Source organism: Telopea speciosissima, chromosome 8, assembly GCF_018873765.1.
Source record: "Telopea speciosissima isolate NSW1024214 ecotype Mountain lineage chromosome 8, Tspe_v1, whole genome shotgun sequence".
Classification (NCBI taxonomy): Eukaryota; Viridiplantae; Streptophyta; class Magnoliopsida; order Proteales; family Proteaceae; genus Telopea; species Telopea speciosissima.
Window position 1 is genome coordinate 24,020,761 of NC_057923.1, and position 21,224 is coordinate 24,041,984.

Consider the following 21,224-nt stretch of genomic DNA (forward strand, 5'->3'; position numbering starts at 1 on the left):
ATCCCATTCACTGCAGGCGGGAGAGGACAGAAATAGATATTGGGAGGGTATTTTGGAACATACAAAAACCCTAAGAGGGATTCGATCTTATTCTATCTTGCTGATTTTTTTAGGGGAGTCTTATACATACCAAAGAAACACTCGACCCTAATATCAGCAACATTCTTGGAGTTTTTTGAAAAAATTCAGGTTTCTTCGTTATGGTAGATTTCTCCAACTATCAACCTATATTTTTCTAGTTCCTCTGTGCCTGGTTGCATCAATTTCTGCTGGATCTACTGAGTTATTTGTCTTCTAATTGCTGGTTCCATTGAGCTTTTATTCAACCCTTGCTGGTTCTGTTGATTGGCTTCTGTAAACATGACTGGTTAAGATATTACTGTTGCCTTCATGAGGACTACTGTTGCCCTGGTTTTGAGACTAAGTCTGTCTGCCATTGGAGATCGAAGTTCTCTCACCTTGTTGAAGAGTCGAATCTACTACTCTGGAGATCAGTTTCTATTTGGGATTACAACAGTTTGTTCCATGGTCACTGGTCGCGACTTCAAATCTATTTAGTTGTGTGAAGCTTTTCTTCAGGTTTATATCCAGCTTACTCTGGGAGTTTGATCCAAGCATAATTCTCTAATTCAGGTTTGATCCAAGTTTTATAGAAGGTTATTACATCGATTTTGCCCAGATATTTTCATCAATTCTATCCAGCATCTGGGAGATTATAGATTGGAGTTTTTTAGCACACTGGTTCTTCCTTGATTAGAAGATCGATCAAGTCTTGAAGATTAGAGCCTTTCCATTGTTCCAAATCACATCTGTATTTTATTATTTAAATCAGATCTGATCATTGGAGTTTGCTATTCGATTCTGCTCTGTAGGAGTTTCCATCTCAGCAATTTGTTTGATCGATTGAAGAAGGTTGACGATTGATATGTTGCATTGCTTTTCTCCGTGACTTGCTTTTTCCCGTTGCTTCTTCAATTACCCATATCCCATTGGTATTAACCCATAACAACTTTGGAAATGTCTGGTAAATCATAGTTTTGCCATTCTTTCCTTTTTAATTACCCATAGCACCTTTGGAAAATTCTGGAAAAATAAAATTTTGCCATTATCCATTACATCATCTCTGTCATTTGTCCACGTGTACTACCACACATGAGGGGGAGACTGTGTACAATTCCATTGCAAACATTGCAAAACTTGCAAACATTGCCGAAAATGCAGAAACTTGCAGACATTGCAGAACTAGCAGGAACACTTGTGCAAAACATTGAAGATCAGCTTTTTCCACCATTGCTATTGGGTATCTCAAGTTATTGGGTTGACATTGCAGAAAGGGGGAGATTGAAGTATTGAAGAGTATTGAAGATATTTGGTTGTTGCCTATTTGAGGATTTACAGTTTGGTTGATTCAGGTTTTTCCGTTGCTTACTACCCTAGTTATTAATCTTCAAGATTTTATGTCACTGTGACGATCCGAGATTCATCACTGGACAGCTATTGAAGATCGATGAAAGCTGCCTTTTTTGGAAGATTGTGTCTGCCCTTTTTCTGCCCTTTTTAAGATCGGTGATTCTCTCTATTTTGAAGATCGATCCTACCCAGGCTTTGCAGAACAATCCTGTCCCAGTTTGCTGATCAAGTCTGTCCAGGTTTTGAAGATCAATTATCTTCAGTTCTTGAAGATTTATTATGTCCAAGATTATTTGGGAGCTTCATCCATCTGCCAGTATGTCAAGCTGGACTCTGCTGCAACTCCGTTGCTTCCTATTTTGTTTAAGTTGGGCATTAGTGCTTTATATGCGCCAACTTGAGGGGAAGCATTAGACTGTCGGAGTGCATTTATTTTTTTCTTATTAGTTCAAGCTGGAGTTTCCTTTTGATATATGTATACTCCAACTTGAGGGGGAGTGTTGGAATATGTACACCTCCTTTTGGGGTAGTTTAATTATTATTTCATTAGGTATAGTCTTGTCTCTTATAGAGTCGGCTAGTGTAGGGGTATTTATGTCCCCTTTGTAATTTTCCCTTTATTATAAATAAAGGGCTTGTCTGATCAATCAGATCATTCAAGTCATTCACTCACATCGTGTTTTGCTAACAAGAAGATTGCGCGCCCCTTCCCTCCTATTTTTCCCATTATGGTTTAAAAGTTTAAAACAGATTTTTGGGGCAACTTTGGAAGTTTACTTTTATTTTATTCTTGTGTGGCATGAGTATTAACTAACTTTGGGGATTGAGTAAATCTTTTCAAAATGGAAAATAGTGGATGCAAAACGAATTTGAAACCTACTTATTTTGTAATTTCCGTTCTTATCTAGTAGATCTAAAAAATTGTGCCTTTATAATAACATCCTCTTAATCAAAAGACCTCATATCTTTTTTGAGCTTCATAGCTCTCTTTTATGGAATTATTTGCTTTACCACTCTAATTACCTCTGTGATTTAGATAATTGCTTACAGTTTGTAAGTACAGCAAACAAGGACAAGAATTTTGTAGTTTGTAGATTGTACGAGACCACTTCAAGAAATAAAGTCCTGTATATAGAGTTTCAACCTGTAATAGAGAGAGATCTCTAAGTATTTCAACGTTGTCTGGATCAATCTTTAGAGCATTTCGGTAGCATTTGATGGCCTCTCGGTACTCCCTATCTGATCGATATAGGAGGCCATAAACGTGCCAGCAAACATGACTTTTAAGGTCGCTCTGCAGTAAATAAGAAAATAGAAGATATTATATAAGGATATGGCATTATCAATGTTGACAAAAGGCATATGTTTCATCTACAAAAATACTGAAAGATTATCCCAACCTTTAGTCCACGCCTGACAAGTTCAAATGCCTCAGCTTTGCGGTCCATGCAGTTCAATGTTAACCCCTTCATAGACAATGTTTCTAGTAATGGAACAGTAAAAGTATACCAGATCATTAAAAATCAAAAGATTTTCACCTATAACAAATAAATTAATAATAACAACAACAACAACAATATCTATGCTTACAGAAAATATTTTCAAAATCAGCAATTCTTTAAATCACATTCTGAAAGTTTATGATGCTATAGGTGAAAAAGGTACACTCAAAAGTAAAATTTTCTGTGAAAGCTACTATTTTGGGGAAATGTGAGCATTGTGGAAACTCAACTCACCTTCTACTTTAAACAATGTACAATGGCATAGTTTATTACAAGCTGTAAAAGACTAGCAGTAAGAGTATATTAAGTACTTGACCGATTCGCAAAAAGCTCCAAATCTGATGGAACAAATTAAATCAAGCCCTTTAACCTATCTCATACTAGGCTGACCCAATCTAGCGCCCATACAATAGATCAGTGGATGCTATCAGCCAATCACCAGTAGCTCAGCAACTCACAAATATAACAAAACTTTTCATTCAAAATTTGTATATCTGATTGGGGGTGAGTACATATTTGAAAGCTCCTCACAAACCAACTTCAACTCACACATGGATTCCCAATCATAACCTGAAACCCAATAAAACATTCAAAACCAAACTGACTGAAGCTAAAACTCCAACTCTCAACCCCTATCGACAGCTAAACTCCTAAATGATTTAATTCTCAAATTAGTGAATTACAATAATCTCCCCAAAAGGTACCTAATACCCAAACTGCCCATGCTGGAATCGATGACCTGGTTTAGGCCTGAACTTCCAAACTAGATACTGCTTACACAACCAGGCTACCGAAACCGCATCAAGTTGCAATAACCCCAGTCATGTGCCCTTATCCATAACCAAGAGTTTTTACACCCATAGACCTGAATCTGAATGTGTTTAGTTTTCCAATAGTTAATGCACAGAAAATGCTGACATGAAAAAGTAGTATCAAAAACCTACAAATTTCTTGGAGCTCCTTACCTCCTAGATTTCTGTTGTGTCCGCGTGTCATGTCAAAGACCTGTGTGGACACAGCTAGACGCAATGCTCTTACGGACACTGCTGTACATCTTATACTTTTAATCTAGCTCAAGGTCCAACACTGATGTTTTCTTTCTATCCTAAACTTCTTGTTGATTGTTTCTGTTAATATTATATCATGAGGGGGAGGGTTTGGAGTTTAGTCCCACATCAGCTACTAATTAGCCTACAGCCCCCTTTATAGACCTGGGAGTCCCTCCACCTACCAGTTTGAACTTTTGGGATAGAACTTTACATGGTATCTGTAAACAGCAGTGAAAATAATGCTTGAATGATCTAAACCGATCACCAAGGCCCTTTATTTATATAGAATTGAAGTACAATTAATCAAAGTACAAATAGGAATGTTGCCCCAGTCCTAATCCTATTAGGAATTCCTAATACAACTAGGAATGCTAGAATAGGACTCGGCTGAAGGAAAAACAATAAAACAAAGGAAAAAAATAAAAGAAGAGAATCATAATCTGACTAGTACTACTCCTAACTTGACTAGGACTAATCCTAATCAGCTAGGACTAGTAGGACTAATCCTAATCTAACTAGGACTACTTACCCCAATCGGGTAAGCAGCCTATTTCAACACTCCCCCTCAAGTTGGAGCAAAGATGTCGATCATGCCCAACTTGAGTAGATTGGGATGAAACAATTTTCCAGACAATCCCTTGGTGAAGATATCAGCAAGTTGATCCGCAAATGTCACAAAGAGAATACAAATCAGCCTATCTTCTAACTTCTCTTTGATGAAATGCCTATCCACCTCAACATGCTTGGTACGATCATGTTGTACAGGATTGTGTGCTATGCTAATTGCAGTCTTGTTGTCGCAATACAACATCATAGGAAGACGAATAGGAACACCAAGATCTTGTAGCAAACCTTTAAGCCAGAGTAACTCACAAATACCTTGTACCATAGCTCGAAACTCAGCTTCGGCACTAGAACGAGCAACTACATTTTGCTTCTTGCTATGCCATGTGACAAGATTTCCACCTACAAAGGAGCAATACCGAGAAATAGACTTGCGATCTGCAGAACCAGCCCAATCAGCATCAGTGTATGCTTCTATCCGTAGATGACCATACATAGACAGAAGAATTCCTTTTCCAGGAGCTGACTTCAAATAGTGCAAGATACGAAGAACAGCCTCCATATGAGAAGAGTAGGGATCATGCATAAACTGGCTCACAGTACTCACGGCGACAGCAATGTCAGGACGAGTGTGTGAGAGATAAATCAGCTTCCCTACAAGTCTTTAGTACCGGCCTTTATCAACAGGCTCACCCTCTTTTTCCTTTAGTCGAACAGTAGGGTCCATAGGAGTATCTGAAGGATGGCAACTTAACAACCCGGTTTCAGCCAATAAGTCTAAGACATACTTCCTCTGGGAGAGAAAAATGCCTTTAGAAGATCTGGCCACTTCAATCCCAAGAAAGTATCGTAGCTTTTCTAGATCTTTAATCTCAAATTCTTGTCCAAGGAAGGTCTTCAACCGTCTGATCTCATCACCATCATTGCCGGTAACCACTATATCATCAACGTAGACTATAAGAACAGTGAGTTTTTCACCAGCCCTCTTTATAAAGAGTGTGTGATCAGCATTACTCTGCTTATAGCCCACAGAAATCATGGCCTTGTGGAACCGGCCAAACCATGCTCGAGGTGACTGCTTCAGCCCATAAAGTGCACGCTTCAGCCTACACACTTTTCCTTGGTTTCTGTCACAAGAGAACCCTGGTGAAATGTCCATATACACCTCCTCCTCCAGTGCTCCATTTAGGAAGGCATTTTTAACATCTAGCTGCTACAAATCCCAACCAAGGTTGATTGCACATGATAACAACACACGAACGGTATTCAACTTTGCAACAGGTGCAAAGGTCTCCTGGTAATCAATGCCGTATGTCTGAGTAAAACCCTTGGCTACGAGCCGTGCTTTATACCTATCCAGAGTGCCATCCACCTTCTGTTTCACCACAAACACCCATCTACATCCAACGGTTTTCTTCCCAGGTGGAAGAACCACAAGCTCCCATGTGTTATTTTTCTTCAAAGCCTCCATTTCTTCCATCATGATTGCCTTCCACTTTCCATCTGATAGAGCTTCCTGCCAATTGTTAGGAACACGAACAGAAGAAAGAGAAGAAATAAAAGCACGAAATGATGGGGAAAGGGAGTCATAGGAAACAACATGAGATATGGGATGCTGAGTGCAAGTCCTGACACCTTTGCGAAGAGCAATAGGTAACTCAGGAGAAGGACCATTACCAGGTGGAGAGGCAGGTTCTGGATCCAGGTTCGGCAATTGGATGGGTATGGGAGCAACAGTTGATTGAACCTGTTTATGTTTCCTCGCATAGGTCTTCATGTTACTAGCATCAATCCTCCTCTGAAATTCACTAATGGTCCTCTGGACAGGAGTCTGGGCTGGGGTGGTTTGCTCCCCCTGAAGGGAGGAGGTAATCTCCCCCTGTACAAGAACCTCTCCCCTAGACACAGAGGGAGGACTAGAAGCAGGCTGAACAGGTTCAGACTCATTATAGACGAACTGGAGTGGAGGTGGAGAGTCTATAATCAACACATCTTCGCTAACACTCTCCCCCTGAAGAGGTGGGGACACATAGTAGGAGACAGTCTCATGAAACACAACATCCATGCTAACAAATGTCCGGCGGGATGGAGGGTGATAGCATTTGTACCCCTTCTGTGTAGCAGAGTACCCTAAGAAAATGCACCGGAGACTACGTGGGTCAAGTTTGCCCGGGGACCTAGTGTCCCTGGCATAGCAAACGCAACCAAATACCTTAGGGGGAACAATAAATGAGGAAGAGCCAAGTAACAGCTCAACAGGGGGTCTAGAGTTAAGGACCCGACTGGGCAGCCTATTAATGAGATAGGCCGCAGTGAGGACAGCATCCGCCCAATAAACGTTAGGGACATTGCGGGCAAACTGAAGGGCACGAGCCACCTCCAAGAGGTGGCGATTTTTCCTCTCAGCCACACCATTTTGGGTTGGAGTATCAACACAGCTGGTCTGATGGAGGATTCCATGGGCAGCCAGGTATTTTTGGAATTGACCTTCCATACACTCTCTCCCATTATTACTCCTCAAAATCTGAATAGGGGTATTAAACTGAGTTTTAATCAGCTGGTGAAAGTGCTGGAAGCATGAAAAAACCTCACTTTTATTGTGCATAAGGTAGACCCAAGTGAACCTAGAATAGCAGTCAATAAAAGTTACATACCACCGATGACCCGAAAGGGAAACTTTTCTACTAGGACCCTATACATCAGTATGAACAACATGAAATAAAGAAGATGACCTTTTATTAGAAATTGGATAGTTGGAACGTGTCTATTTAGCCAAGACACAAGGTTCACAAAAAAAATCTTCTTTATTACATGTATTATTTAATGCTGGAAATAAAGTAGATAAAGTACCTAAAGGTGGGTGTCCTAGTCTAGAGTGCCATATGTGTAGTTCAGAAGAGAACGATGCTGGGGAACAAAGCCTAGAAGGTAAAGCCTGGGTAGATGCAGGATCTCCATCAAGCAGGTACAATCCGCCATGCACTTTACCCGATCCAATCGTCTTCCCCGAGTCCAATTCCTGAAAAACACAATGAGTAGGAAAGGTCACTTTACAGTTTAGAGATTGGTGATACTGCTAATAGAAAGAAGGTTAGTGGTAAACTTGGGAATATGCAACACAGAAAATGATGTAAGAGAAGGGGAACAGCCAATGGATCCTTTCCCAGATATGGAAGAGAGGGACCCATCAACAATTTTAACTTTGTCCTTACCAGAAGCAGGAAAATAGGTGTTAAAAAGACTGGAGGAACCTGACATGTGATCAGTAGCCCCGGAATCTATAATCCAAGGAGTGGAGACTACTGATGCACAATGACCAGCAAAGGAAATACCTGTACGGGCAAAGAAGGAACCTGAATTAGCAGCAGATGTAGTAGGGGCAGCAGATGTGTTCAACAGACGCCGGAGAGCTTGAAGTTCTTCCTAGGAGAAACCAATGTCAGTAGTGGGAGTTGAAGCTACACTTTCAGTGTGATTGGCTTTGTTTTTAGACTTGGCACGACCACGTTTAGCCTCAAAATCAGCAAGCTTCCCATGAAGTTTCCAACACTGAGCCTTAGTATGATATGGTTTGTGGCAATGATCACACTTCACAGGCTCTTTAGTAGTAGCATTAGCAGCAACACTGTCAGAAGAATTATCAGTGGTGGAGCTAACAGTCTGCAAGGCTGATCTTTCAACTTTAGGAGTAATCATCATAGCAGCCCTCCTTGTCTCTTCACTGTGCACATAAGAAAAGGTTTCCTCCAAAGTGGGGAAAGGAACCCGACCAAGAACCTGCACCCGAATAGGATCATACTCATCATTGAGGCCAGCCAGAAAATCATAGACCCGAAACTGATCTACATAGGTGTGGTAGGCAGCAACATCAGTAGTGGTAGTAGGCTGAAATCGAGCATAGTGATTCAATTGCTGCCATAAACACTTGAGGGCAGCATAATACTTAGTAACAGTCATCTCCTTCTGAGTGGTATTTTGAAGTGTTTTCCTGATCTCATAAACCTGAGCACCACTCCCTGAGCGACCATAAGTACTCTTGACAGCAGTCCGTATCTGAGTAGCAATGTCAAGGAGAAGATACTGACTAGAGAGGTCAGTGGTCATGGAGTTCAGAACAAAGGACATCACCATTGCATCATTGGCAGCCCATTTAGTACGAGAAGCCCCTTCTTCAGTAGGTTGTTTGGTGGTGCCAGTAAGATGGCCAATGAGTCCCCTACCAGCCACAGTCAGGGATAATGATCTAGCCCAAATTAAATAGTTCGTGCCATCAAGCTTAATGGCAGCAGCATAGGGAAGAAAATCAGTCCTATTCTGATCTCCTCCCGAAGTAGCTGAAGTAATCTTTGAGTCACCCATAGTGCAGCCACGCAGAAATCGATCCTTGAATTTGGAAAAAAATTCAGATCATCAAAAACAGCAGCAGTTGAGGCTGAAAGAGAGGTCGAGTGCAGCAGTATAACCAGGGAATTAACCCTCAAAAAATCTTCTCAAACAACAGCCCAGAAAGCCAAAATCGATAAGGTGTCAGGGCTTTTCAAAACCCTGACAGTTGAGATCGATAAAGGGAAAAGAGGGGCTGGAACTTGAGTGCTTCAGTGTATGATAATTCAGATATAATAGATGCTGTCCAGAGGCCTGCAGGTGGTGCTCCACAGTGAAGAATCAACCTTCCATGTCAATAGTGTCGATCTCCAAAAAAATAGAAGCAGTCCAAATATCGCAGAGAGAGGTAACAGCAGCTATCGTAATTCTGTATTTAGGGCATGAAAAAAATTGAGGTGTGATGGAGGGCAGCACTTAGACCATAATAGGATCACCTCATCAGTGCTGCCCTTGAAAGATGGAAAGATCCAAGGGAAAGAGGAAAGAGAGAAAGAGAAGAAATCGATGGAGAAGATGGAAGAGAAGAAGAACAATGTGGAAAAGTTTTTAAAAAACCCTAGATCAGAGAAGACTGCTATGATACTATGTAAACAGCAGTGAAAATAATGCTTGAATGATCTAAACCGATCACCAAGGCCCTTTATTTATATAGAATTGAAGTACAATTAATCAAAGTACAAATAGGAATATTGCCCCAGTCCTAATCCTATTAGGAATTCCTAATACAACTAGGAATGCCAGAATAGGACTCGGCTGAGGGAAAAACAATAAAACAAAGGGAAAAAATAAAAGAAGAGAATCATAATCTGACTAGTACTACTCCTAACTTGACTAGGACTAATCCTAATCAGCTAGGACTAGTAGGACTAATCCTAATCTAACTAGGACTACTTACCCCAATCGGGTAAGCAGCCTATTTCAACAGTATCAAAGCGGGTTTTCGCCATATCCACGTGTCCGCAGTATGTACTGCCACACGTGCTGGGAAGTATTGGGAGTTTAGTCCCACATTGGGTACTAATTAGCCTACAGACCCCCTTATAAACCTGGGAGTCCCTCCACTTACCAGTTCGAACTTTTGGGATGGAAACCGTAAATTGACTGCTTTACTAAAATACACCTAAATAAATAAATTTGTATATGCTGCCCATAGTTTCTCTTTACTAACAAGGATCAACTAATTTACACCAACATTATATGGTATGGTCAATGCACAAAGTCAGTTTACAAAGGCGTGTTCCTGTTTCTGGATCTGTGTCAGACGAGGAAGAAACACATGTGACGAGTCGCTGTCCGTAAATCATAGTAGTGAAAACTAACCATGCAACAAATAAGATACTGAAGAATCACAGTTTTAAATGGGAAGAACAACTCCTCTAAGAGACAAAGAGAGATTATGCCTTTCCAAAACCGAAGTTTTCTCAGCCTTTTCAGACCATAATAAAATGCCAACCTACAAATGCAGAATAAGTCCTATGTATGAATACAATGATAACTACATGGTGAGGATTTTATGTTTAAATAAAATTTCTGATACTTTTCCTTCTATAGTCAAGCGAATTTCTAAAACAAATAAATAATAGAGAGGAAAGGTTTCTCAGAAGAGCAGCAAGAACCCAGAGCAAGCTACTTAAAACCCAAGGGACAAACCTAGGACTATCACCATTCACCAATGACCAAACAGACCCAAATCACCACAGCTACAACTGCCAACAGAATAACAAAAAAGTCCCAAAGGGGCTCCAAAACAAACTCAAGGAATAAAGCCCATCAAAACAGCAGATAGAAAAGAAGAAGAGGGAAGCAAATCAACAGAAAATTTAAGTAATAAATCAGGAATTGTCACTGCCAGTTTATAACCCAATTACCCAAAGGACCTCCCTCATTCTTATATATACTGATGATCCTTCCAATGGATCACATTTATTCTCCCTTAGCTCCAGTATTCCAGTATACCGACGCAAGGAGAAACATGGGTATCCCTCTAAACAAGTAACCAACTTCACACTAAACATTGCCAAATTGCATTCCATCCAAGATTAGTAGTTTAGTACTCAACCAATGGTAACACAACAAACCCTGGATGACACTGAAACAGATTAATTTTATACTAAGACAAGACACAGCATGGGATGGCAGAAGTTATAGTGAATCACAAAAATAATGGATTTTATACTGAACCCCAAGAAGTCCAGAAAAATATTTTTTTTTGAATGTAATAAAATAAAAGGAATCCCAGATTTTCCGATTTCATGCATCTTTACATATGGATGATTTTTGTAATTTCAATACATAAATATTAATTGATAAATAAAGATTTTATATGGCAAAAGCTTTAATTTTTAACATGAACATACAGACGAAGCGTTATCTGATTTCAGGATTTCAGTGAATCTAATCTTACCTCCATGATCTGGAAACTTTTTCAAGATAGCATCTGCAGCCTTCAATCCCTTTTTATACTGCTTAGTCTCATATGATTTCTGCAAATGAGAACATGTAACAATAATGTACCAATTTGAAGAAGATGAGTGGGCTCACTGTATGAAAAAAAAAAAAATTTTTTTTTTTTGGGAGTGGGGGTGGGGGGGCATGAATCCATGAAGCAATAGCTAAAATTTGGTAAGTTGTTTGTTTAAATAAACTAGCAAATAATAGTAGAAGAAACAAAGAGAGGAGGATAACCACCACAGTTTTGGAGAATAATACAAATAGAAAGAGCTAGGAACAAACTTCTTAATTTTTTACTATCTGGACATAGATAAAACGAGAGTTAAGGCATTCATTTGACTTTTCTATTAGCATGTATTGTGGCCATGTCACACCCATGACATATTTAGAGAAGATATGATTTATAAGAAACATGAGGGTGAACCTTGGTGCAACGGTAAGGTTGTTCCATTGTGACCACGTGGTCATGGGTTCGAGTTTCAGGAAACAGCCTCTCCGCGAAGCAGGGGTAAGGCTGCGTACATTATGACCCTCCCCAGACCCCGTGATGCAGATCTATCACCAAACTAGGCTTCTTTTATTAGGAATAAGTCTAAGGTTGGGTTATATACATGTTGGGCCTTCGATCCCATGAGTTTTCACTATAATAAGGTCACTTTTATGGACCTAAAGTAGGGGTACATAGGTTGCATACGGGATTAGCTCTATACTTAAATTATTTTCATGTTTTAGTGTTTTAAATTGAACCAATTGAACCATTGGTCTAATTTAAGTGATTTTAGAATAGAATCTTTTCAACCTAAGTTATTTTTTAAGGTCCACACCTCTCCACGAATTTTAGAGAGGGAGTGTTTTGTATTTAGACACAGCCTAGGATTCCTATTCTTAGACTGCATAAGAATTTAGGCCTTTGGCCAATATAAATTAAGCTAACTGTGGGGCTCCTCTTTACCTCACTGTTTATGAAAATCTACTCTTGCAAGCTGCTGCTATCTTTCTTCTCTTGAAGAACTGCTTTGTGTGTGAACAAAGCTGGTGGGATTGGTGTGTGATCCAATTGATACCTTGCGGTGTGAAGCCTGGGTGGTTCGTATTCAAGCTACTGCAATTATATGCTGCTGCCAATCATCCTCTGCCACTGCAAGTAAGTTTGAAAATATCCCCAACCCCATAATTCTTCTTCTAATCCTCTACAGCCCAACCCTAAGTTTACCCCCTTCTTGTTTTCAATTTCCCACAACCCTAAGTCACTCACAGAAGAAACCAGCCATCACCTCTGCCCCAAATTTGGATCAAATCTTCCCCTCAGTTGGGAAACTCAATCTGAGTTTGAGCCTCAAACTCCCTCACAAACCCTAGATTCCATCACTTCCATTAAAACCCCATAAACCCTAATTTCTGCCCAGCCTGTCCCAACGATTAGAACCTCACCCAAAACTGACCAAGTGTCCCTCTGCACACTTGAAAAACTCGATCCGAAGCCCACTCCCAAGTTCCCCCATTAGACCCTAGAATCCCTCACTTTACACTTTCCAAAAACCCAAAACCCGTAAATCTAGCATGCTGCATTCTAGTTTACAAAATTCTGCACATCAAAACATCTCAGGACCTTCACTGATAGACTCCCCTACACCTGCCTAGCATAACCAACACCTCAAACCCTAATCCTAATTTTGACCTAATCAGATCAGCAGTTAATATCAGATCCTGATTTACTAGCTCCTAGTTGGTCTATACCAATCTAGGACTACATTAAGTGGTATCAGAGACATGGATGAACATGGTAGAGTATTACCAGCAGCACCCGATCCTATGGCTGCAATGTTTGAGATGTTCCAAAAGTTCTCTGTTGAACAGAGGACTATATCTAAAGAGATAAGAGCTATTTCTGTTGAACAGAAGACTATGAATGATAGATTACAACAAATTGAGCAACGACAAGTTACTCCTTTTAGAGACAGCAATCTGCCCATGGAAGAGGACATATATCAGGTGCACTCCCAAGTTCATCGCCCAAATAGAAGCAACAAAGAATATAGAGACTACAGGGAACAGACTAGACCTCCAAAGGCATTCGAATTGAGGGGCTACGATGGCAGACCAGATCCACAGGTATTTTGTGATTGGTTAGCTGCTTTAGATGATTATTTTTTATTGGTATGGTTTATTTGAGCCTAGGAAGATGAGATTAGCTCGTACTAATCTAGTGGGGCCAGCCCTTGAGTGGTGGAGAACTACAAAGAGAAATCTTCAGTATGAAGGCAAAGCACCTATTAATTGGGGACAGATGACGGAAAACCTGAGCAAGAAATATTTACCACAGGCATTCAGAGCTCGACGGCAAGGTCAAATAAATTCCCTTAGACAACATTACCACTGAAAGGCCTTCAAAGCTGAAGACAACTTGAAGCCTCCATCGATGAAATTCAGTTTGCAAGTTGAAGAGTGCTGGAAATCTGGTACCAACAATGTTAAATCAAAGGCTGAACGCAAATTTACATCAGGTAATATCTCTCCTATTTCTGATAATGTACCTCATCCTTCTAACCCTATGCATGATGACTGTCCCATTGCTCTTAGAAAGGGCGTTCGTTCTTGCACTCAACATCCTATTTCCCACTTTGTATCTTATAAATCCTTATCACCCTCCTATTAGGCCTTTGTTTCCTCTTTGTCTTCTATATCTATTCCACAGGATTGGAAAGAAGCCATCAAAGATCCAAAGTGGATGGCTGCCATGATAGAAGAAATGCAGGCCTTGGATAAAAATGGCACCTAGGCACTTGTTCCTCGCCTTGAAGGGGAAAAATTCATTGGATGCAAATGAATGTTTACAGTCAAGCAGGGGGTAGATGGCACCATTGAAAGATAAAAGGCACGTCTGGTTGTCAAGGGCTTCACCCAAACCTATGAGATAGATTATCAAGAAACCTTTGTACCTATGGCAAAGATGAATTCGGTTAGGACCTTATTGTTGCGTGCTACCAATCTAGGATGGAATCTTCAACAATTAGATGTCAAGAATGCCTTTTTGAATGGAGATCTTGAAGAAGAAGTCTACATGGACTTGCCTCCAGATTTCACCTTCCCATCTACTACTGGCCATGTTTGCAGATTGCAAAAGTCCCTTTATGGACTCAAACAATCTCCTAGACGTGGTTTGGTCGCTTCCTAAAAACCATGTAGAAATTTGGATATCAACAAAACCAAGCTGATCATACCTTGTTTGTAAAAAGAAGTGGTACCCAAATTACTGCCTTCATCGTGTATGTAGCTAATATAGTGATAATGTAGAAAAGGTTCAACTAAGAACCACTCTACAGTAGGATCATTCCAAATAATGTAAGACTCCAAGACTAGTCCCAAAAAACCACAGAAAAATTGAAAAAAGAACAAACTCAGAATTTGAAAGTTAGGGTTTATAACCAAACCAGCCATGTGATGATGATCAAACTTGGGTAGAGTGTAGGGTTGCTAAAAGGATCCTTGGCTCAAAATTTGGTTCAGTTCTGATGGCCAGATGCTGAATTATCAGCGAAACACCAAATTAGAAAGTTAAGTGAAAACCTTCAAACAGAGCTGATTTTGGGCTCCAATTGCAACCGAGTGTAGACCTTAATGGTAGAAGCCCTGTTTGTAAGTTTGGGTCAATCTTGATGGCCAGAAGTGGAAATGGAGGAGGAAGAATGAAAATAGAAGGTAGGACTCAAATTAGAAGGTCTGTGCTGTAGAACAATCCAGCCAACAGGAAGCTCTGCAACTGGGGTCAAGTGGACCTCTTGCAGGTCTGAATCAACCTTCCAAATACCACCCTCGATGGAGCAGATGATGTTGGACTCAGGTCCTTCAATTGCAGCAACAGGGGAATGCAAAGGGTGTAGCCAGCAGGTATGCAGAAGAAGGTTTCTTGTCTCTGATCAGCAACAACAACTCCAGCAGTGATTTAGGGTTGATCTCTGGTCCTTCACAGATGCAGCAGCAGTGGAATAATATTGACACAAGTATAGCAGCAGAGCAGTTGAAAACTCAGCAGCCTTCGATTGATGTCTCCAGAAGCAGCAATCAACCACAAGCAGTAGCAGTCACCAACACGGAATCGAGCAGGGTAGGGAGTGAAGGAAGAAAACAAGAAAAAAGGGGAATAAAGATGCTTTGGCTCTCTCAGCTAGGTTTCTCAACCCTTCATGTCATGTTTAACACTTGAGAAAGGAAACAAATTTGCCAAAGCAATCTTCATTCATTCAATAAATCGTGGGGGAGGCTTGAGCAGCCTTTACATTATAACGAATGCAGTACTTGCACCTCAAGCAAGAAAAAAAAATAGAAACTTACATAATTAGAAACTAATATTTAGAAACTAACTTGCAACATAAAATAGAAACTAGACTTTATAGTTCCGCCAACATGCAAGGAAAAAAATTAGAAACTAAAAACTAAGCCTAATTAAAAATAGAAACTTAAGCCTACTTTCTAAATCTAAAATTAGAAACTAACTAAACTTCTAAATCCCCACACATAGACCAAATTGACCCTTCTAAAAAGTCTTCACATGATCTGGTCTTGGGCCCCATAGGATCTTCTAATAATATTCCACCAAGGCAAAATAAGGGGTTCTGGCACTGTTCATGTGAACAGTGTTTGACCTCTTTTTCTTCATGTTTTGTCCTACATCAAGTGATCACTGCTAACAATGATGCTAAAATTTTCCATCTGAAATCTCTATTGGCAAAGGAGTTTGAAACAAAGGATCTAGGACCCCTTCGATACTTTCTTGGGATTGAAGTTGCAAGACCAAACAAGGGCATTTTCATTTCCCAATGGAATTACGTCTTGGACCTTCTCAAAGAAATAGGAATGCTTGGATGTAGGCCTACAGATTCCCCTATTGAGGTTAATCACCAATTGTGTAGTATCATGGGTGATCCGGTTGACAGAGAAAAGCACCAGAGACTCATTGGCCTGTTGATTTACTTGTCTCATACTACACCTGATATTGCCTATGTTGTGGGCATTGTTAGTCGGTTTCTCCATGATCCCATGACGTCTCACATTGATGCAGGGCACCATATATTGAGGTACCTGAAGTCTGCCCTTGGGAAAGGTATTTTCTTCTCTAACAATGGGAACCTCATACTCGAAGCGTTTACTTATGCCGATTGGGTCGGGTATGTTGATTATCGGCGATCTACTTCTGGATATTGTTCCTTCCTTGGAGGTAACCTTATCACGTAGCGAAGCAAGAAACAATTTGTTGTTTCACGGTCAAGTGCTGAAGCAGAGTATCCTGCCATGGCCCAAGGAATTTGTGAACTTATGTGGCTTAAGGGATTATTGAGTGATCTGGGAGTTACTTTTGAAGATCTAATGCGCCTCTACTATGACAACAAGCCGACCATCAGTATTGCTCATAATCCAGTTCAATATAACAGGACTAAACACATTGAGATTGACAGACACTTCATCAAAGGGAAGCTTGAGCAAGGGATTATTTGCATACTTTTGTTAGTTCTGATAATCAGCTTGCTAATTTTTTACAAAGGGTATAAATTGTAAAGTGTTTCATCCACTGGTCTCCAAGTTGGTCATGTATGATATATTTGCACCAACTTGAGGGGGAGTGTTGAAAACCGTGGGATTAGAGCATTAGCACTTTACATCAGGGTTACTTTATCTTTCCAGAGACATGATCAAAAGTCTTGTGCCATTGTCATTGATCTCGTAGAGGGGAAGAACTATTGCAGTCTGTGTCCCGACTGTCTAGTAGGAAGTACGGGATTCTATCAAACAGAAAGACTTCTTACACCTTATTAGCAAGAGTTTTGACTGGCAGTAGTACCTCCACTAGAGGAGTGCTTTAACAGGACTTCAGCCTACTCAAAAACCAAAGCACTGAGAACTCTTTCAGACCCTTACTCCCCTATTTCATCTTACCTTAACACAACCAAACACTTCTCGGGGTCTAGTCCAGACTAAAAAAAAACACAGCGTTGGTTGCATGTCACACCATTGCTTTCATCAGCACACCAGGTTCAGGGAAACCACATGCTGAGCCTCAAATGCTAGTGGATATTAACTGGAGCCAAATTACAAAAGAGTAGAGGGGTGAATCGAAGCCTAGTGGAAAAAAACTCATATAATTCTATTTACTCCTGCCAAAAACCAGAGTTACAGATATAGACGGTCAAAGGTAGGAACAAGTGAAACAGAAAGCTATGTACTATCCAGTAACCACTTGGACGAAAGTCAATAACTCAAAGGCCAAGCTCAACTGAAATCAAAATTTAGAAATAACAGCAAACTATAGTCAATCACACTAATACTGTACTGAAGCTCCAGGAACTCATTAGCAAACAATTAAGAAGCAATAATCAGATATTCAATGAATCAAAGCACACCAAGCGAGCAAAAGAGAAGCATGAAATCTAAGTTTTCGATGAAAAAAAAGGAGCTAGGATGGATTGCTGAAATAGAAAGAAAATTGTAAACAGTAAATATAAGTATGATCACGGTGATTCTAGTGAAGCGTATAACAAAACGAATAAGAATGAAACTTACAACAATGAGCTTGAAGAGATTGGCCTCCTTGGGTGGAAGCGAACCCCCCATTATTTACCGGAAATTTGCAGACGAAGAGAGAGAAGGGACAGGTGCGTAGGATAATATTATAAGTGCGCAGGTTTAGGACTGCGCGAACGGAAGACGAAATGGCGTTTTATGATTTTATCAGCTGCAACCCTACCCCGGACAAGAAAGTAGAATGACTTAAAATAAAGATGGGTCCCCTTTCTTTTTTTTTCATTTAAAAAATTTTTCCCTTTGTTTTACGATCGTTTGTTGTGGGCGGGGGGATTCTTTGTACTACATCGTGATGTTTACGCGAATGGACGTTTATGCTTTTTATTTTTTAATACAAAATGAAAAATTAATTAAAATCTAGTGTTTGTTTAATTGAATCCATGGCCTTAGTTATTTTTGTTTTGGGGAGTGTTGCTGTTCTTTTCCGTCCGAGCTGAGGTGGAGGACCTGCAAGACAAAAGGAGGATATTCCAATTGGTCGGGGGTTAATCCAAGGTAGCTCCGAAGGTTAAGCTAGAATCAGGTAACTATCAATATGAGTGAGGAATGGTAAAAAGTAATAAATGTCAATACCTACCTCTGTTAACACTGTTTGTTATACAAGGCAAAGACTGTAAGACTAATCCGATATATAGACATAGAAAAATACCTGTAATCGCACAACAGTTACAGAGAGAAATGAACCAGAAAAGAACAAGCACGAACAACCCGAGTTGAGTTGTATCTGAAAGATACTTTCCTTAAGGATTTAGATGCCCCCACTTCTGCAACGGGGTTGACTTTGCACCTTACCCTCCAAGATGAAACAACTCCTAAACGTATAGGTTGCAAAACCAGATATGAGTACTAAGGATACCAAATGGCTATACTAGCCTTCTCTTAAATAAAAGAAAATACAATAAAAACTGGTCTCTGGAACGGACTGTTGCAAAGACAATTCGTTTCTGTTGTGTATATCAAATGGCAGGCAAGACTTTGTATATATAATGTTGGAGTACCCTTTCATGAAGGGATATATTCATACAAATACAAGTGACCTACATACAGGGTGCAACTCTTGCAAAGGAGGTATGACAGTACGTATTTCTTTCACGTACAGGGAGGGGGTGTATCTATCCATATACATGTACGAATAGGCATGTACGGTTCAACCATATAGATGAACCATGGGTGAACCAATACCGAGTTTTAACATAAAAATTAAAACTCAAAAGTGCAAAACTTATACTATCTAAAAATAAGGTTTTGCCCACACCCACCCCCCAACCCCGACCTCGGCCACGGCCCGGCTCGGTGCACGCGCGCACGATTTAAAAGCACCCCAAGGACCCCCACACACTAGAGAGTAGGGTGACCACCTCTCCAAAGGGCTCACACCTTAAGGAACCAACCATATGCACGATTCAAAAGCACCCCAAGAACCCCCCCACACACTAGAGAGTAGGGTGACCACCTCTCCAAAGGGCTCACACCTTAAGGAACCAACCATATGCACGATTCAAAAGCACCCCAAGAACCCCCCCCCACACACTAGAGAGTAGGGTGACCACCTCTCCAAAGGGCTCACACCTTAAGGAACCAACCATATATATATACCCCTCAAGCTACTCTCCCACAACCAATGTGGGACGATTCCAGAGCTCAATATTGCTTCTTGCACACAAGAGTGCACAACAAATTCAAACCAAAAAATGGAGGGAATGAACCAAAGACACATTTTTGAAACTTTGACTCACATTGAAAAAGTGCTTTTTGAAATAGTACATTTACCCAAAAAATGTCTTTTGAAATAATAATACAACAATTCCCCTACAAGTTTCAAAATAGTGATACATAACGAGTGATAAGTATATTAGACATAGGAGGACACATCGTTGCAGGTGTCTTCAGGACTTGAACCTACACTAGGTCTGATGAACTACGCTACAGAGTACTGGTGAAGTCAGACTTCTTGAACCTTTCCTCATCGGTGTAGCTGACTAATTCACCAGCCACATCTTACTAGTCGACCGTTTGTGATATCCCTTTTATAAAGATGGACATTTTTAACTGGCCTTGTCCCCTATCTTGGTCTCATAGATGTTTAGAGAATTCGCCTGTAAAACTCTCATCGGTAGGCGGCCTTACCTCCTACATCTATTTAGGTCAGTCCATAGTGTGCATCACAGTTAACACACCCCCACATTACATGAGATCCAACTTGATTAAGAGTCTATAAAACTCATCCTCCTTTATTTGTGGTGGTACTACTTTTCCTATCTACCTAGAATGAGCTAATATATAGTAGTACTAACCAAATCATCTAGTGACTTCGTTTGTACCTTTTAAACCTAATTCATGAATGTACCTCTTCACATAGGTTGGGTGTCCATCACATGACCTATGTCACAGGCCTCAAGCTCATTCCCTTAGATGAATCATGAATTATTTATGTAGGCAACGATTTTGTAAAAACATCAGCTAAATTACTTTCAGATTTCACAAAATCAATAGCTATTGTTCCTTCATTAATATACTGCCTTACAAAATTATGTCTTAGGCGGATGTGGCGCTTCTTTCTATTGTACATTTTATTCTTAGCTTTAGCTATTGCCGCTTGATTATCACAGTGAAGTGATATTGAAGGCAACGGTTTTGGCCACAATGGAATATCTATCATCAAAGTTCTGAGCCACTCTGCTTCAGTTTTTGCCTTTTCCAAAGCTATAAACTCAGCTTCCATGGTGGATCTTGTTCCACAAGATTGCTTTATCAATTTTCACAAAATCGCTCCACCTCCTAGTGTGAAAACATATCCACTAGTTGCTAACATTTCTTTGATATCTGAAATCCAGTTAGCATCACAATAGCCCTCTAACACGGTTGGTTTTTCACTATAGTGAAGACCATAGTTTATCATTCCCTTTAAATATCGCAATAGTCTTGTCATGGCATGCCAATGCTCTATAATTGAACTGTGAGTATATTGACTCAATTTTCCAACTGGTAAAGCAATATCTGGTCTGGTGCAGTTCATTAGATATGTAACTGAACCAATAATTTGTGAATATTTTTTTTGGGAGACAAGCTCTCCCAAATTCTTTTGTAAAAAATAATTAATGTCCAAAGGTGTTTTAACCGGTGATAAATCATAATCATCATGCTTCTTTAGTATGTTTTCGACATAATGGGATTGGGATAATATAATCTCCTTTTCTTTTCTGATGATCTTAATTCCAAGAATTACATCAGCCTCCCCCATGTCCTTTGTATCAAACATAGACATTAAGAAACCTTTAGTTTGCTT

The 21,224-nt window shown here is 40.1% G+C and overlaps 1 protein-coding gene across 1 annotated transcript; it reads right to left on the bottom strand.

Moving 5' to 3' along the window:
* Window positions 1-2,401: 2,401 nt before the first annotated feature.
* LOC122672629 (N-terminal acetyltransferase A complex auxiliary subunit NAA15-like) lies at window positions 2,402-18,049 on the bottom strand. Its single transcript, XM_043870087.1, has 4 exons — window positions 17,918-18,049; window positions 11,316-11,394; window positions 2,811-2,893; window positions 2,402-2,704 (listed from the first exon to the last, which is right to left on the bottom strand). Exons 1-4 carry the CDS (start codon window positions 17,966-17,968, stop codon window positions 2,426-2,428), a joined length of 492 nt encoding a protein of 163 aa, XP_043726022.1. The 5' UTR covers window positions 17,969-18,049; the 3' UTR covers window positions 2,402-2,425.
* Between the last annotated feature and the right edge of the window lie 3,175 nt (window positions 18,050-21,224).

Bases quoted from the DNA above. Each gene is read 5' to 3' on its own strand.
- LOC122672629 (XM_043870087.1), bottom strand. From the start codon at position 17,968: ATGGGGGGTTCGCTTCCACCCAAGGAGGCCAATCTCTTCAAGCTCATT. The intron at 2,894-11,315 runs GTAAGATTAGAT...TTCCATTACTAG, and splicing joins AAAGTTTCCAGATCATGGAG to AAACATTGTCTATGAAGGGG. The intron at 2,705-2,810 runs GTTGGGATAATC...TATTTACTGCAG, and splicing joins TTGTCAGGCGTGGACTAAAG to AGCGACCTTAAAAGTCATGT.